At 36.1% G+C, this 19290-nt stretch overlaps 1 protein-coding gene across 4 annotated transcripts in view; it reads left to right on the top strand.

The window, feature by feature from the left end:
• TUBGCP6 (tubulin gamma complex component 6) overlaps positions 1–18778 on the top strand; it is a 34131-nt gene extending 15353 nt beyond the window's left edge. For 3 of the 4 annotated variants that reach the window (XM_058190168.1, XM_058190169.1, XM_058190167.1), the window contains exons 7-26: positions 574–649; positions 1068–1177; positions 1366–1457; positions 1776–1915; positions 5413–5562; positions 5761–5842; positions 5922–6010; positions 6267–6382; positions 7577–7715; positions 7797–7913; positions 8752–9997; positions 10647–10687; positions 11560–11752; positions 13765–13933; positions 14496–14637; positions 14869–15063; positions 15408–15540; positions 15803–16016; positions 17256–17455; positions 18369–18778. In XM_058190168.1, coding sequence (XP_058046151.1) covers positions 574–649; positions 1068–1177; positions 1366–1457; positions 1776–1915; positions 5413–5562; positions 5761–5842; positions 5922–6010; positions 6267–6382; positions 7577–7715; positions 7797–7913; positions 8752–9997; positions 10647–10687; positions 11560–11752; positions 13765–13933; positions 14496–14637; positions 14869–15063; positions 15408–15540; positions 15803–16016; positions 17256–17455; positions 18369–18460 — 3736 coding nt within the window. In that variant the 3' untranslated portion in view covers positions 18461–18778. The remainder of the gene's footprint in view (positions 1–573; positions 650–1067; positions 1178–1365; positions 1458–1775; positions 1916–5412; positions 5563–5760; positions 5843–5921; positions 6011–6266; positions 6383–7576; positions 7716–7796; positions 7914–8751; positions 9998–10646; positions 10688–11559; positions 11753–13764; positions 13934–14495; positions 14638–14868; positions 15064–15407; positions 15541–15802; positions 16017–17255; positions 17456–18368) is intronic. The other variant, XM_058190170.1, reaches the window with a different exon arrangement.
• Positions 18779–19290: the final 512 nt, after the last annotated feature.

Below are 19290 nucleotides of genomic sequence, written 5' to 3'. Positions count from 1 at the left end.
AATTTAGTTGTAGCTGCTAAATAAGCTGCTAAAATAAGTTCCTGAATTAAACATATAATTTTTATGACTAAGAAGATGTTGTTATGACCCAGTTTGTCCTCAAGAAGTGTTCAACAAATGGCCCTCCAATGACCAGTAAGGCTCCACCCCTGGAGGCAGTCACCCTCAGTCCCCCAAACAACAGCCCATATATTACCAGGAAAGTCCAGTCATAAAACAAGTGGCAATCCTCAGGGCACGACAAGGTACACGACAAAGACAGTTCTGAAGGTAAAACAAAGCAGTCCACAAGACTAAGGCAAGACAAACAGCAGTCCTCAAAGCAAAAGCGAAAAGCAGTCCTTGAAGCAAGGCACGAGTCAAAGCCTGGTTTAGATTCTAGAAGGCAAGATCTCTCATCATTTGTTTGCCTTAACAACTCCATAAAAACTCCATTAAGAATGCAAGGTTCTAATCATCATCTTCAAATATCAGGGTATAGCTCAGAGCTTATCTTGTCTGCCCAGTACCTTAGACAGTTTTAATACTCTGCAAGTGATTGTGCAAGTGTAACTGCTTTGTCTTTTTGTTAAGGTATTTGGCTGAACTCTGTGGCATAGGAACGACTGCTGTGGGAGCTGGTGGAGGCACCAGTACTTCCTTTCCAACTGTGAGTACATGGGTTTGTTTCTGTCACAGCAATATTTATATATGTATGTATGTATGTATATGTGTGTGTGTGTATGTATTTATTTATTTATGGCTTGATTGGAATAAATAATTGGTCTCAACATGTTTAGTGGCCATGCATTTTAAATGGTTTGAAGGGATTTCTATACTATTCAACTTGTAATATTTGTACTCATCAATATTTGAAATAATATAACTGAGCAAAAAATACTGTGTACTTCCCCACCTGTTGAGAGCCTGAATATGTAACTACTAAAACAGGCTTACTTGAGGAAGGAAGCAGCTGTGAACAGTAGCTTTATCCTGTTGATTTCTTGGATAGAGCAGGCAAATGAGTCTGAACTGAAAAAAATGTAAGTTTTATGCTTTGTACACAAACTGGCTTGTATGTATTTCAGGGAGTTAAACTTCTTTCATATCTCTACCAAGAGACTCTTAATAACTGCAGCAGTGAGCATTACCCAGTTCTTCTGTCCCTACTGAAAACAAGTTGTGAACCGTACACAAGGTAGGAGCCATGCATTGTCACAGTGATCTGGCAAAATGATATAATGGATTTCTTAGAGCACACAGATTTTCCCAGTTACAATAACGGAATCATTTTAGTAATCCAATGTGATATCATATTAATCTTACATACAACAGCCATCCTAGAATATCATTTTTTAAAAGGACTTCCAATGTTTTCTGCTTTAGGTTTATCCACGACTGGGTGTATAGTGGTGTATTCAGAGATGTGTATGGTGAATTCATGATTCAGGTGAATGAAGATTATCTTGGCTTTAGAGGTAAGCTTTCTTTGACATAATGTTAGATTTATATCCCACGTTTTGTTCAGGAACTCAGGGCAACACAAATAAGGCTCCCTCCACTCATTTTTCTCCAACACAACAGTTATTTCTATAAGATTTGTTGGATTGAGAGAGAAATGGAACCTAATGAGTGAAAAATATTTGCAACACAAATGCCATTCAAAGGAAGTTGCCTTGCTTGTGAAGAACAAATGGATAATATTTGGGTTCTCACTGCATTTTATTGCTTTAAAACCGTGCCAAAATGATATATTTCGGAACTCTTCTTGATATGTCATACTTCTTTATACTTAGACAAGCATTACTGGACCCATGGATATGTTTTGATTTCTAAAGAAGTAGAAGATTGTGTTCCTGTATTCTTGAAACATATTGCTAATGATGTATATATTTGTGGGAAAACTATAAATTTACTGAAGCTGTGTTGTCCCAGGGTAGGTATGAGAAGTTAATTTATTATTTTGTTTAGTATATTTGAAACACTAACTCTAAGGCTATTGATATAATTTTAGAGGCTGTGTATACCCGCAGTTGTTACCATCAAATATGATATTCATTCTTTGAATCCATGGGCAAGAGGCATTATTTTTCTGCGATACTGAAATTGTCTAAGAGACTTGCTGAATTAGAAACTTTTCTTCTTTTTTCCAAAGTATATTAGCTGGAACCTAGCAATCATTAGGAGATTTTTTAGTTTTCTTTCTTTTGTACTCAAAGGATAGAGATTTTAGGGAATGCTTTTGATAGAATGATAGATTTCTAGAGTGAATATAGGGTCATTTTGTCCATATAATGCCAACTCCTACTCAGGGTGGGATTGGAAGTTACAGCCCTTTCAAACAGATGATAATCAAACTTCCACCCAAACAAATTCAACGAAGGGGAGTCAACCAACTTTCACTGATTTTATTGCTGGATTGTTCTTTCTGCTAAGATTTTTCCCTCCTTAGATTTATTTGAAATCTTATAATTTTAATCTTTTATTCTACAGCTTGTCCTCTTTTTTCATTCTGATTTTCTATGAAAATTTCCTTCCAGTATTTGAGAAATACTGTCATGCCTCCTCACTTCATATTTTATCACTGGTAACATGCCCAGCTCCCTTAGTCTCTCTTCCTAGGGCTTACTTTTGAACCTGCTAATCATCCTTGTAGCTGTTTTCTGAATCTGTTCCAAGTTTTCAGACTCTGTTAAAGTAGTGCCCAGAACTGGATCTAGGGCAGAAAGTACATCTGACTAAAGCAAAATAAACTAGAACAATAATTTACTGTCATTTAAAAATTAGACTTCTGTTGATACAACCTAAACCTGCCTTTGCAGCCTATCTCAATGCTGATGTAATTACAATCACCTTCTCTTTCAAAAATATATATATATATCTATGAATACAGTTTTATCCCTTATTGAGAGACATGCTTTCTTTTGGAAAGTACAGTACTATCCACATCTTTTCCTTGCTTCCTGTAGTCTCTAAGCAGGGTTAATATTTACAATTCCTTTTCCCTGCTTTGTATGTATTTATTTATTTATTTATTTATTTATTTATTTATTTATTTATTTATTTATTTATTTATTTTGTCATAACAATATATGTAGGTATCATACAAAAAGATTATATAATATATAAACACATATATGGGTAAATATAAGGAGGTATAAGCATATATGTATATAGGAAGAAGAAAAGAAAAACAATAGGACAGGAACGGTAGGCACGTTTGTGCGCTTATGCACGCCCCTTATGGTCCCCTTAGGAATGGGGTGAGGTCAATAGTAGACAGTTTTTGGTTGAAGATTTTAGGATTATGGGAAGAGACCACAGAGTCAGGTAAAGTATTCCAAGCACTGATGATTCTGTTACAGAAGTCATATTTTCTGCAATCTAGATTAAAGCGGTTGACATTAAGTTTAAATCTATTGGTTGCTCTAGTATTATTGCAATTGAAGCTGAAGTAGTCTTTAACAGGAAGGACATTACAATAGATGTGAGTTAAACTTAGGTCTTGTCGTAGGCGACGGAGTTCCAAGTTTTCTAAGCCTAGGATTTCAAGTCTGGCAGGATAAGGTATTTTGTTGTTTTCAGAGGAATGGAGAACTCTTCTTGTAAAATATTTCTGGACACGTTCAATTGTATTGATGTCAGAGATGTGGTGAGGGTTCCAAACAGGCGAGCTGTATTCTAGAATTGGTCTAGCAAATGTTTTATATGCTCTGGTTAGTAGTGTGGTGTTTTTGGAAAAGAAGCTACACAAGATTAGGTTTACAACTCTTAGAGCTTTTTTTGCTATGTAGTTGCAGTGGGCTTTGGCACTTAGATCATTTGACATGAAAACTCCGAGGTCTTTAACAGGAATGGGGTCATCTCTAAGGTAATGTCCATCTAGTATGTACTTAGTGTTTGGGTTCTTTTTTCCTATATGTAAGACTGAGCATTTGCTGGTTGAGATTTGGAGTTGCCAAGTTTTAGACCAAGCGGTTAGATGATCAAGGTCTTTTTGAATGATAGATGTATTGTCTGTGGTGTTAAATAGTTTGACATCGTCAGCAAAGAGAACACAATTACTTGAGATATGGTCACAAAGATCATTAATGAATAGTATGAAGAGTGTTGGTCCAAGGACGCTGCCTTGAGGGACGCCACTCTTGACAGGAACAGGATTTGATAAAGCATTGCCAATTTTGACCACTTGTTGTCTGTTAGACAGAAAAGCAGATATCCATTTGTGAAGGGGTCCTGAGATGCCATAGGATTTTAGTTTTAGGAGAAGTTTATCGTGTACTACTGAGTCAAAAGCTTTGCAGAAGTCTATGTAGATTGCATCTATTGTTTTGCCTTGATCAAGATTTGTAGTCCATATGTTTTTACAGTGGAGTATTGCTTCTGTTACCTTTTGAATAAATAGTATAATTCGCTTGCTGTGTTGCAGACATAGTCATTTCACTCAGCCTCTGTTGTACCTTCCATATTCTGTATTGAGAACTCAAGGTCATGTTTATTTCCATACTCCAAACATTAGTACTAACATTGAAGGGCATGAACGTGATGAACTAATGTTGTTTCTCAGTTTTCTTTGAGTGGCTTAAGAAGCACAATTTTTGCATTACACAAATCTCTTTCTGTGGTCCTTCAGCATTTTTATTTCCACTTTGCAGAGGATTTGGTTTCAAGCCTTTTGAACTTTGCCACACTTTGTCCAAATATTTTTTTTTACCAATCCTTGTTAGGTGCCAACAATCCATCATCTAGATAATTCAGATTGCGGTCCTAGAAAGCAGATTTCTCCCATTCACCCCAATTTATTTATTTATACCACTTTTGTTTGTGTGACCAATCATGTTCAACATAGGTGGAGGTCCTGGCTGTTTTTTTACAGTATTATTTATTCCCAAATGTATCAGAAGGAGGTTATAATTGGTATTGGATTTGATAAGTCTTGTAAATTGTTCTGTTCTATCCTTTATCTTTACTGCTTCAGGCTCTTATAGTAAGGAATTGCTAGCTTGCATGGCTGTTGTTTTTGTTTTCTTACAAGGTGCAGTTGCATAGTCCAAGCTAGGCAACTTTAAGACTTGTGGACTTCAACCTGAAGTTGACAAATCTAAAGTTGCAAAGTTTTGAGATCCCTGCTCTGTGTTTTAGGGGTTTCACGTCCTGTCTCCTTTTATGTCATGATTTCCATGAAATTCTAGAGTTCATTTTATTTGCAGGTTCCTAAAAACTATTTTTTTTAACGAGCGGTCAGAATATCTTCTATATTGCTTGCTTTAGATTATTTTTTTATCTTCTTCATAGTAGAAACACAGGAGGAATAAAGCCCATCAGATTCAGAAAGTATAGGATTGTGGCCTTTAAACAACGTAGGTAGCTAATGAAAAGTTAAAGGTGTATAATTTAAAAACAAAGTTGGTTTTAATCTTTCAATTTTTGCAGCACTACATATGCTGGTCTGATATTCCTGTTCCTCGGATTTCTGTAACTTTCTCCCTTGATGAGTTAAAAGAGATTGAAAAAGATTGTGCAGTCTATGTAGGTCGAATGGAAAGAATTGCTCGCTATAGTACCATCAGCAAGGAAGAAAAGGTAAATATATTTAACAGAATAATTTCACACTGGAAATTATTCCATTATATTGTCCAGGATCTAGGCAAAATCTAGACAAGATTTTGGTTTCTGAGTGATAACATTTTGAATTTCAAATTTACTAATTTATTTAATGTATGTCTCCTTTTACGATATAACATTTGGAAATTACAGTAAATCATATGGATTTTCTCCTAGGTTTTGCGCATGGAAATTGAGAAACAGGAGTTAAATGCTCATGCTCGAGAAACAGCTAGCAAAGCTCTCAAAGCCATTACTGGTAATTTATACTTGTCTTTGCAGTCTAGTTGAATTTCTTCTATGTTTTTTTCTTATAAAAATATGCATTTTATTTTTAGATCAACAGATATCAGAAAAAATGGCACTGGATGTAAAAAAACGTGAACAATTTCAGAAGTTGAAAGAACAATTTGTAAAAGATCAAGAGGTATGTTTTTATTCATCTGAAATGTACATTTTCACTAGCAGCTGTGTGTATGTGTGTGTGTGTGTGTTGTTTGGGTTTTCTCCCGTGTAAAATTGGAAGTGCCTTGGTGACGTTTCGACGAAGTCTCATTCGTCATCTTCAGGCTTCAGCTTCGTGCTTCTGGGAGCAATATATATATAATTTGCCTGAAAAAATATACAGCTCAGTATACAGTCTTGGAAAATTATTCTGAAAATCTTTCTGAATATTTTGATAGCGTCGACGTACTCTGAAACAGGAAGAAATTGATGATGATTTTAGTTATGCTCGGGAACTCAGAGAGAGGGAGAAGAGACTGAAAGCTTTAGAAGAAGATTTAGAGAAAAGGGCAAGGTAAGGAAATCACAGTATTTCATGTTCAGATTTTTTAGTGATCAAGAGCAGATTTAATTTAGCATTTTATTTATTTATTTATTTATTTATTCGCATTTTTATACCGCCCTATCTCCCGAGGGACTCAGGGCGGTTTACAGCCTGATAAAAAACATACATATAAATACAGAATAAAACATCAATTAAAAAACTTATTAAATAAGGCTGAATATTTAAAATAGCAATAAAAGTAATAAAAACCCCAATTAAAACCAAATTCAAAATTTAAAATTCTAGTCCACTCCTGCGCAAATAAACAGATGTGTCTTAAGCTCGCGGCGAAAGGTTCGAAGGTCAGGAAGTTGCGAAGTCCTGGGGGAAGTTCGTTCCAGAGGGTGGGAGCCCCCACAGAAAAGGCCCTTCCCCTGGGTGTCGCCAGTCGGCAGTGCCTGGCCGACGGCACCCTGAGGAGTCCTTCCCTGTGAGAGCGCACGGGTCAGTGAGAGGCAATCGGTGGCAGCAGACGGTCCCGTAAGCATTGACAAGAATGTTTATTTTTTATGCTAATACTGAAAATCTCTAAATCATGAATGCATAACTTAAAAAGAGATGGTTTGAAATACGCTGAAATACAAATGCAGCACCTCTCTGCAGCTCATTAAATGAAAACAGAAGCAGTTGCTTTCATGAGCTGGTAGAGAGAAGCTGCATTCCTGTTCCAAACTGTTCTGAAACACCTCGTCTAAATCACATCTGAAGCATTGCATGGTCCTAGTGTGCCATATTTTTGTCTGTCGAGTTGTCAAACGTAGTGATGAATTCAGCCAATCTAATGGATCATGCACCACTCATCAGAGTAAACTATTAAAAGAACACACGCTGACAGAAGTACCAACTGAAGTGTATTTTTACTTACAGTACAGAACTGTGATAGAGCAATATTAATCTTGCCATCTGACACAGCAACACATGGCAGTTAGCGTAGATTTTTTTGGTAATTATTTTGTAAGCTTTGAACACTATAATTACATTACAGGTAACTTCATTAAATTGAATTCCATGAATGTCTATCTTGCTCATTAATTTGGACCGTTAGGGCTGAATTTATTTTGGAAGTAATGCAATTTGTATTAATCAACTTTGCTAGTTTTGCTCTGCTTTAATAGTATCTTTGATCTAAGATACCAATGGTATTTTTTTTTCCTTTCCATTTAGACAAGAGTTAATTGACCATTATACTAAGCTGTCTGAAGATGCAGCTCGTAGAGAAAAAAAAGCTTTATGGAGAATACAGAGGCATAAACTGGAAGCAGCCCGTCTCAATTTTCTGTTAAAAGATCAACAACATATTGAGGTACTGATACTTTTCTTTCTTTTTTTAAAATCACATTGAACCTACTTATTACAAACATTAATATTTCTATTTTATATTTAGGACATGCTTGAAAAACTTCCTGGTGGAAAGTACAGGAAAAAAGTAAATATAATTCCAGAAGACCAAAGTCAACAGGTTATGCTGGCTGCAGGCCAAGGGAGAGATGCTGATCTTCAGGTTTGTACTTCTTCTTACATATATAGCTTGGGGCCAGAGTTTAAAAGCTAGTAAAATGTCTAGTAAAAAGAGACATTTTATCATAGACTGATACTTGACAATAGCCATTTTTACAACTACAAAAAGTATCATTTAACTCTGTGTTATTAAAAAGCCATAACTTTTCCTGTTCAAGAGTGTAAAAACGGGATAAAGTTTCAATATTAACAAAAGTTAATATTAGTTTGGTACAGAAAGCATAATGCTTTCAGGGTGTACTTTATTATATTGGTACATATTGCAATGTACCCCTTTCAATGCTTTGCTCCATCTCTAATGAGCAAATAGTGTGTAATAGTATAGTATGTATATCTACATCATTTCCTGGAATTCAGGAAAGTCATTTTTTATATTTTTTTTTAGCATGTTGGCCAATCAAAACTGATGCAGTTTTAAAATAAATATAAGGAACTATCTTACTTCAGACCATTTCTCCTTTTAGCCATGTTTATTCTATTCAGATTTGAAGTAGCCATCCTGATTTTTGTTTTAAGTTGCAGTCCATTTTCTTCATACATGTAGCCTACCATTAAATTGGCTGTTGGTTTAAAGATGAATATGCCCTTTGATTAGTGCTTATATGTTTGTGGTAACCCAGATGATTTCCATGGTATATGAAATACTGTTGAACCCTTTGAGAAATTTAGTGAAGACAATAAGATGAGCTGGTACAACTGTAAATTAAAATCGTATGTAAGTAATTTCAGAAACTTCAAATGAAAGAAAAGAATTGAATATAAGTCAGCTATGTAATTGAATTACATATATATTGTAATTATTTTCAATTTTTGCATTTAAGGTAACTTCTTTAGAGTCTGACCATCAAAAGGTTATGAACATGGGGAGAGATACAAAATCTGAACTGACAAATTACATTTCAAATGATCAGTCATTGGAATTAACACAGCCCCTAAATGTGCAGCCTACGGACTGCTCTGAATCGGAAGAAGCAGAAGTTGCTTCTCAAACAGTGTCTAGTGATCAGATGGCAACACTTTCAAAGGGTATGTCTGAGCTTGGTCTGAATTTTGAAGATTTTTTGCCAAAACCCCAAGAAGAAATACTCCAAACGACGCAACAGGCAAACCTGTTGGATGAAGCTTTGGAAAGTATCAATTCAGATCTTTCCTTAAGTGATCAAAGAAAGGAAAGTGATTCTCTGCCAAAAGAGGCTACAGAAGGAGAAGCAGTCTTCCATGCTTCTCTGGATAATGAATATGATTTTAACACTGTTCTCAGCCCTTTGGTTTCACAAAGCCACATTCAGGTTGGCGAAAATGTGTTCGATGTTGAAAGCAGGAGACCTCGGTGGAACATTCATGGCCACATATCTGATGCGAGTATTAAAATAGGAGGCTACGTTCCTCATACTGAACTCTCCCAACCACATTCAAATCCCCATGGGCATTCCTCAGATGCACACATCAAGGTTGGAGAATATACTTCTGGAGAAGGGCCTCGCCGGCCTCGCTGGAACATCCATGGGCATGTTTCCATAGCTCATATTCCTGTTGGAGAATATGCCTCTGAGGTAGAGCTCTCAAGACCCAGGTGGAACATTCATGGTCATGCTTCAGATGCTAATATAGAGATTGGTGAATATGTGCCAAAGGTAGAAGCCACAAGAGCTCGATGGAACACTCAGGGGGACATCTTGGATACCAATATCTGTACTGGGGAAAATGTTTCCGAAAGTCTATCTTCTCGACCTCGGTGGAATGTCCATGGCCATGCCTCTGAGTCACATTTTAAAGTTGGAGAGCTGGTTTCGGATTCGGAGAGTTCAAAGCCTCGATGGAGCGCCTTTGGTCATGCATCCCAGTCCAGTATTCAACTGGGGGAATGGACTCCTTCAACTGACAGTGATCCAATACCTCATCTTAAAGCAGGTTTTGGTCCTGCATCAAGTTGTACAGTACAGACATTTCTATACAATGGGGGATGTTCTGATGGGAAAGGAGAAGAACAAAAAACAAGACCACCTGACCTTGAGTTGGCTAACTTGGATAAAACGCAAGAAAAAAGCTTTGGGGAAGAAGAACAGGGTGAGTGACATATACCAATATCTAATGATATAGCTACTAAAGAAATCTGTTGAATTCAGAGCGGTGAAATAGCTGAGTGGAAATCATCTGGCTTTCCTAAGCACAACCCTTATTCCACTTGTTGCTCTTTAATATGGTGGGCTATAATCCCCAATTCTTTTCGTAATTGAAGGGAGCAGTCAGGAGGTCATGTTTGGGGAAGTTATGTAGCAAAATTAAAAATTTGTCAGGTGCATTAAAATAATTAAACTGGTCTGAATTAATACTTAAACAAAACTTAAGAATCCCTCCTTATATAAAAATAAATGGAAAATGAATGGCATTTAATCACTGAAAGCTGTTTATGCAACAAAAACAAGAGGTTCCAGGTTACAGAACAACTTTAAAAATGTTAAAATATTAAAATCCAAAATTACAATATTATTAAGAACTATGCTAAAACTGAACTAAGAGATATGACTCCAAAAATATATTATCCTGATGTTTCTTCTCTTTGATTATTGGGGGAGGTAGTTATATACAGTATGGCTAAAATATAAAATATTTATATGAAATATAAAAACTGAATACAAAAAGGACATTCAATTTATGTATATGAATTTTATGTGTTTTTTCTGTTCCCCCGCATAATATTTCTTTTTTCATATAGTGGTCATCCGAGATGATACTGAAGATCTTCAGCCTTTCCCGGTGAGAAGAATCACTATATGAATCACATCTTTTTGTACCGTTTCAAAATGCAAAGGACTGTTGACTTTCCAATCAGAGCTTGGCAGAGGCTTTTAAGGCTAAGCCAGCAAGGAAAAAATTATAGAGTAGGAGTATTCTGATACTTTTTTTATTATTATTTGCATTTATATCCCGCCCTTCTCTGAAGACTCAGGGCGGCTTACACTATGTTAGCAATAGTCTTCATTCTATTTGTATATTTATATACAAAGTCAACTTATTGCCCCCAACAATCTGGGTCCTCATTTTACCTACCTTATAAAGGATGGAAGGCTGAGTCAACCTTGGGCCTGGTGGGACTTGAACTTGCAGTAATTGCAGGCAGCTGCTGTTAATAACAGACTGCATTAGCAGTCTGAGCCACAGAGGCCCAGCTGCTTTGGCTATTGCTGCTTAGCATGCTTTGCTTCACTGAGCTGATTTTGCTTAGCAATGCCAGCATGAGTGTGTAGCTGTTGAGTCTGCTGTCTCCATAAGGAGCAGTTGACCAACAGAAAGAAACAGAGGTTTATATTATTATCGTCCACTATCTCTTTTAACATTAAAATGGGATTTTCTTCTTCTGCAACTAACTAGCTAGGGAGTTAGCAATTTTAAGGAATGATTCAGAGACCATGTGATGATATTAATGCGAATATGTAATTGAAATTAATTGTTGGTTTATATGGGAACAAACTAACTTTTTTGCACCAGGGAAACTGGAGAAATTTCTGTTTTTATTCCATTATATTTTTATGTCGATTTGAATATTTTAGAATTTAGAAAAATGAATGAGACTCCATAAATATACCAATTGAAGGGACATTACAATACCAACATTTCTTTTTCATCAGGTAGAAGAACCTGAAAAATCAACCTCATTGTGTGTTGTGACTCAGCAAATTTCTGTCTCTGAGGTTATTGTGTCTGAAAACCAGGAAGGAGGAAGCACCAGTGTTGCTATGTGGAAGAAAGAAGATGATTACCTGCAAGCCTTATCTAATCAATATTGCCTGGAAAAATATCAGGATCAATATGAATTTATGTGTGAGTAGTCTCAAAGTGAGATGCATTAAGACAATGTAATTGCTTGATAGGATGCAGCCTTTCAAAGACGATAATTATGAGTGTTGCTAACCTATAACTCAGTAGCTCAAGAGTGAGGAGTTTATGATCTTTGTTCTGACCAAGGCTTCCTGAGACAGTAACAATCACACGCTTAGTCCCCAAAACCCTCTTTTTATTTCAGTGACTGTGAATTATGTTCATTCACAGCCTGTAATGAGTCCCAAGCAGTTTGTGAATAGTCCGACAGAAGTCTGCCACAGTCTTTCGGGATAAGGCTGATAAGCACCCACCTTTATCTTCCTTGAAACGCTACCAAATACCTAATTGCCAATTCGCTTTGCAAGGCCAAACGGAGCACAAAGTCAAAATGGAGCTTCAGATTTTAAACCAACCAGAATGAACAAAGTTGCTTCCTAAAAAGGCTCATGTCCCTTTGCTCCACCTTTATGTCTTATGGGAGGGGCCAATCATCTCCAAGCCTTACTCCCGAGTCGCCCCTTTTGTCTTAACTGTTCTTGCCTTCTGGCAGCCCTGCATGTGCGCACTGGGAACAGGCTCCCCCTGTTCCTCTGCCTCACTGATGTCAGACTCTAGAGGCTGACATCAGCACATAACTCTGAGATGGCCCTGACCCCATCTCTGCCTCTGATGCAGAGTCCTTCCCCGAGCCTTCCCCAGACTCTAGGACTGGCCCATGTTCTTCCCCAGCCTCCTCACTGTCCGACTCTGCTACCAGCCCTGCAGGCCACCGGCGGACCACAACAATCTTTAGATCATGGGTATCCAAACATTTTGGTTTGCCTGATCTGCATTGATTGAAGAGTGAATTTGTCTTGGGCCACATATAAAATATATAATATAGTATCACTAAAAATATATATATCACATAATTGTATTGAAAGTTTGCAATCTTATGGGGCCGCATAACTAGCTGTTCAGGACTGCATGCTGCCTGTGGGTTGGTCACATTTGCTGTAGATATTCTACATAAGTTGACCACTAACTTTGTTTAGCCTAGGGATGGTGAGTTTTTATAACTTAAAATATTTTTTTTTATGCTAATTCTAAAGGCCGCGAGAAAAGAGAGGCTCAGTAATAAATCAAGATTTAATATGTTTCTTTTTTTCATTGCACGGCTACTATAGTACATAAAACTTGGGTGCATGACCTGTAAGTATTTTAGGGCCTGCAAAAATGTACAACTCTCTTAATCTCTGACAGTGGCTGTGCAGAGCTGAATGTTATGAGAAATGTACCTATTCTGGATGTTTTCCTGGAAGTTAATTATCCACTCTGGAAGCTCCATATAATGTTCCAAACATAGTCCACCCCAAATTTTGTCTGGAACATTTTAACTTCTGGGAATGATCCAGAAGAGAAAAGGGACAATCCTTGAAAATTTGATTTGGAGTATCTCTGTCTGACTGTTATTATATCTACCTCAAACTAATATATTTAATAACATGTTGAAGATCATATATTGTCACCTTTACTGTAAAACTTTGGGAAATCGTTTTTCTCAGTAATTTTGAACTCTAAATAAAAATACTTCTGTTGTGTAGAAATGGCAAATTTCCATTCTTGTACCTTCATGGGTCACTTGAGTTTCATAATTCAGGCACTAGAAATTGTTATCCAGAATTCCTAGGCAAAGATATGCATATATTATATACTAAGGCAATATTTTTTATTGGTGGTTAAAGCATGTGCTAAATTATGTTTATGTGTATCCCCCCCGGATTAATAATTTAATTTACTGTAAATCTTTCTACCCTTTGGCATTTGAGATTCCATTCAGTTTTCAACTTTTTGAACAGCATTTTATAAATACTTCATTGCTTTATGGTTGTTATCTTTATACTAAGTAGTTGGTGAGTGCAAACTACAGATCGTTATATATTGATTGTTCGATTTATTGTATTTTACATTTCGATAGTCTTTAAAAATAATAATGTTTCGCCTTACAAATTTTTGTTTTATCTGTAATGCAGCCGAGCTTCCAGTTTCCCATCTCTTACATCACATGATCCCCAGATCCTACACTTTCCCTGTGGATCCCTCAAAACAATCTGCAACAGATGAAACAGCTGTACAACTAAGTGAGCTCTTATCACTTCCAGTGCTGATGAAACGGTCAATCACCACCCCTTTAGTTTCTCAGTAAGTAGTATTGGAACTATTAAGTCAATACATAAGAATACTTTGTTCTGCTGCTCACATTGTTTTGTTAAGGACAAACAAATTATCATCTCCGTCCTTTTATTGAGTCAATAGTATAGACATTTTAGCGATTACTGCAGAAACAATTATATCATATATATCATATAATAACTTGTATTAGATCTATAAATATTTCCTCTTCAGTCTTTTCTTCATCAGGCCAAAGGAATTATATACAAATATGATGAAGAGTTAGGGTGAAAAACAAGATGTATTTAAAAGGAACTTTTTATTTTCAACACACATGGTACATCCTTACTTGAAAAGCAACCAAAGGATGTTGAACTATTCTAGTAAGTTCTTTTGTAGAAACTTATCATTAATTCTGAATACAGGATCAAAAGAGTCATTTTTTAAAATATACTTCACAGCTTGATTTATGATTCCGTTCATTTTATCTTAGTCTAGCTTATCATGGTTTTGTTTCTTCCCTTTTATAATGAGCAGAGAATTTTAATTATTCTACATTTTAAAATTTGGATCATCTATTTCTTTTTTCTAGTGTTTCCCTTGTGAACAAAGCCATTGTGGATTATTATTTTGTGGAACTGAATGTTGAGAAACATTTTGAAGCATTGAGGCATTTTTTGTTAATGGAAGATGGAGAATTTGCTCAATCACTCAGCGATTTGCTTTTTGAAAAGGTATTGAATTATATCTGTTTGCCAAGATGTAAACCGATGATAGGTCAGAAAATAGCCATTTCATGATTGTGTTTCCAATGATGGTCAAGGGCAAACAGCCACTCTTGGAACTTTGTATTATAGGAAGCTCTGGCACAAGGAGATTTTCTGGTAATAAACAGCATGCTTAACTTCTGCTTACATCCTGCCCAGTGAATTCTCAGCCTCTAATATGCTATTTTCTCATTCAAGCTGGGATCAGGACAGACACCTGGTGAACTTCTGAATCCATTAGTCCTCAATTCTATCTTGAATAAGGCACTTCAGTACAGTCTTCATGGAGACAGTCACTTGGCTTCTAACCTCTCTTTTGCACTGAAATACCTGCCGGACATGTTCAAACCCAATGCTCCTGATGCCCTAACCTGCTTGGACCTACGATACAAGGTGAGATGCCCATGGAACTTTTCGACTTGTATTCTAAAGCAGGGGTCCCAACCTGATCCACTGGACAGCAGCATGCCAGAAACCACAGAAACAAGTGAATCTGCGGGATGCAGGCAGCATACAAAACCATGCCCTCTCCGGTCCATGGAAAAACTTCTCTCCACGGAACCGGTTCCTGGTGCCCAAAAGGTTGGGGGCCATTGTTCTAAAGCCATGATTGATTTATTAAAATATTTCCTGATACTATTTATAAATGCATATTTGTGTTGTTTTTAAACTTTTATCTCAAAAGGTTGCAAAATATAGATTCGTATGCAGTGAGAATTATTTTCTTTTACTTTTAGGTTGACTGGCCCTTAAATATTGTAATTACTGAAAACTGTATGAATAAATATAACAAGATATTCTCCTTCCTGCTACAGCTAAAACATATGGTATGGACTCTTAAAGACGTTTGGTTCCACTTAAAGCGAACTGGTAAGACTGATTTGCATACTTCTGCCAAATATTTCTTTTTTCCCATTGATTAGAATGCAAAATTTTTGTAATTTTGCATTCTGTTGATCATGTAATATTTTATTCAACATTATTACATTTTAGCAGTAAGTCATTAACCTTAAATTATATTTATCCTTTTTTCTTTTAAATTTAGCTTCTAAGTTACTGTTTATCATTTTTAAATAAATAATTATATTTCCGACCCTGTGATTGAATGACTAAATGTAATTTTTTCCCCCAGCATTAGTAAAACATGCATCAAACTCAGTCCAGTTTCGACAACTGCAGCTTTATAAGCATGAAATGCAGCATTTTGTTAAAGTTATCCAAGGTTATATTGCCAATCAGATTTTGCATGTCACTTGGTGTGAATTTGGGAATAAATTGTCTTCTGTTGGGAATTTGGAAGAAATTTACAGAACACATGCAGAATATCTCAACAAAGCAATCTTTCGGTAAGGAAGGTGTATAACTTGTCTGCTTATGTTGATCAGTAGTGTTCATAGATGTAAAAGGTTGGGTAAACATGGATTTTCATTATACTGACTTGATTTGGGTTTGCTTCTATTATAAGGTAGCAGAACAGATGCATTGTGCATTGGTGGACCACAGAATGTATTTGCTTGCATTGCTTTGCAGAAATGAAGAGAATCTTATACAGTACTTCAACTAGCAGAAATTGTTCCTTTAAGATTGTTAAAAAATCAGTCTGTGAATGTTCTGAGGAGCAATCTGGACTATAGCCACCCAAGTAGAGAACCACTTGTGGCTTCTCTTGGTTTATAAATTTATACTTTGAATCCTAGAGCCTGTTAGATGATCGATGGATTACAATAATTTATATACTTTTAGGATAACAGGTCTCCCAAAATGGCTTATAGTAAATGATAAATAAAAATAAAGACAAATATAGTTAGGATCTTTCCCCAATCCAATTTGTAATTGGTTCCTTACGGTAATGATGACTCTATGCAGAGCAGGGAAGAGTCAACCCTTTAAGGCAGTTCAGGGTCACAATAGAATTCACCCAAGTTTGACTGCAACTAGAGTTTATTAAGAAAGGTTATAGCCGAACCTCTGGAAATCACCCCGGCCTTCTCTGGTTCACAAAAGCAATTTTTCCCCCCAGATATTGAAGATATTTACAAAATGTAAATCAGGGTTGTTAAACTGACATCATCATGTGACATATTGTGACTTTCCCCTTTGCTAAAATGGTGGTGGGCGTGGCCAGTGCATGACTCATCCGGGCTGCAGGCTGTGAGTTTGACACCCTGATGTAAATCAATTACTCTCTTACTATTTTTTATTTGTTAAAAATGTGGTGGTTTTCATGAACAAAAGGTTAGTATCTAATGGGGTTAGTATACTTTTTTACATGAATCAATAATAAATATTCTGTGAATCAATCAATTTTAATTCTGAATATGGTAAAAGATAAATATATACAAAAGCTTCTTTGGGGCTCTAATTTTTAAAAGTGGGGAAAGGTTCTGAGAGCAAAATGTTTAAGAAACAATGAGCCATTTTGAGTTTCTTTTTATTTTCTTTGTTTCCAGACTTAAAGCATGTTCCTATAACTGTTGATGCATAATTTTAAAATCTATTACAAAGTTAGAGGGATTGCATTGATGCCTGTCAGATAATTTCACATTGGTATATGTTTAAAAAGATCTTTGCTTTTTTCTTGACAGTGGATTATTGACGGAAAAGGCAGCCCCTGTGATGAATATAATTCACAGCATCTTTAGCCTCATTTTAAAGTTCCGTAGCCAGTTAATCTCTCAGTCATGGAATTTTGATAGCAGCAAACATGTGGCTGTTCACCCTAATTTTGGATTAATGCAGCAGTCCTATAATACATTCAAATATTACTCCCATTTTCTGTTCAACGGTAAGACTTGCCATGTAATTTTTCCCTAATGTTAATCTGAAAATCAAAATGAAACTCAAGCACAGCATAATTGACTAATCTATTTTTAAGATTATATTACATTTGAAATTAAGACTAGTTTAATTTATCAGTTTTCTTAGAGTAAACCTTCAGGGAAATGATAACATATTCTGTATTTTAAGGTGTAGAAGAAAAACTCACTTGCACTTCATTTCATATTAAATTAAAGCATCATTTAGTAACAAAGTGGTGAAACCTCCGTGAAGTCAGCTGCGCTTCTGCAGTCTGCAATGTCCTATCCACCTTATCTTGCTGTGTCATGTTGCAACAGTTTGCATAAAGATGGCAGATGGCACTAACACTATCTCTCTTTCCACAGTCCTCTGTAATTGATTGGTTCCTTACGATAAATATGCAGCAGGTTCACCCTGCCCTCACCCCTAAATTAAGGATTATCTTTTGCACAGCATGTATTTTTTCCTTCAGGCCTATATTCACCCCCTAATTTTAAGCCTTATTTCCGTTTTTATTCAGAATTTAAGTCCCACTGTTTACAACTGTTATAAGGAAAGCCAGCTAATTATTGCTATGCTTACCAATGTACTTGATAGCATCCCTCTTTATGCAGGACATCTAAAACACTCTTAGCAGAGCAAGATGCTGGACAAGATTCTCTGCAATTAAAATGAAATTGCTGGGAGAAATAATGAGAGTTTAGGATTTGATATGCATCATCCAATTGATGCTCATTATTGCAAGGATTCATTCCAGGGCCACTTTGCTTTTCCAGTAAGAACAGTTGGAAGAGACCCAGTAACATTTCTCTTGCCGTAAGCTGTTTCTGTGAAGATGCAGATTCAGTTGATTGATTGGCTTTTCTAAGTTTTCCCTTTTTTTCTCTCTTTCCCTGCAGTAGTAACAAAGCTTATCAACAGAGGATATCAGCCTCATCTGGAAGATTTCTTACTAAGAATTAACTTCAACAACTATTACAAAGATAATTGAGCCTTTACAATATAATACACTGACTGTTCTGTGTATTATAAGGAATCCAGGCCATTTGAAAGCCGCTGACCTCAAAAGCTTTGAAGAGTTTTCACTGAAAACAGTGAGAGTAGAATGGTTTCATTGATAGAGCAAGATGCTCCATTTTCCTCACATAGCATGGCACCGGTTCATACTGTCTTCTCACGGAAGCATGTTTCCCATGTTGGTGTGATATATCAAAGCGTGCATAACTGTAAATTTGTTAATGTGTAAATTCCTTTAGCATTGTAAAAGCTGATCATGTAAATGTGTAATAAAGAGCAAAGCATAAATTTATTATTTTGTAATCAATATGCAGATGTTCAGAGTAAAAAAAAAAACACCTTCCTGACAATTACCTCTTTGTGGATAAATTTAAAATGTACACAATTCAGAATCTGTTTAATTATGCTATAATGGCCTATGATTGTAGATGCTGTGAAGATTTTTTTAATAGATCTAATTAATCATTTCCCAATATAGCTCCTATACTCCTCACATGTCCTTCAGTGTTATTATATCCTTTATTATTTTTTAATTAGCATCAAGGCACACCAGAAGACATCCAGGATCATTGGGATTTGGGCAAGCATATAAATTTTACTATTTATTGCTTTGCAATGGGAGGGAGGAAATGTGAGGGATAGAAGAGAGAGATGACAGAGTGGCGCTGGATGCGAAAGTTTGTTACATTGCTTTAGTCTTTGACAAGTTGGCTAGCATATTGCCAAAGCTTTTAAGTTTACCTTATTCCATTGCACTTTGTAGGCTCAAGTATGTAGGTTATGTGTTGCATTCAGATTCTTTGC

The sequence above is a fragment of the Ahaetulla prasina genome, chromosome 7, assembly GCF_028640845.1.
Source record: "Ahaetulla prasina isolate Xishuangbanna chromosome 7, ASM2864084v1, whole genome shotgun sequence".
Taxonomy (NCBI): domain Eukaryota; kingdom Metazoa; phylum Chordata; class Lepidosauria; order Squamata; family Colubridae; genus Ahaetulla; species Ahaetulla prasina.
This window is presented reverse-complemented; position numbering and strand designations above follow the sequence as displayed.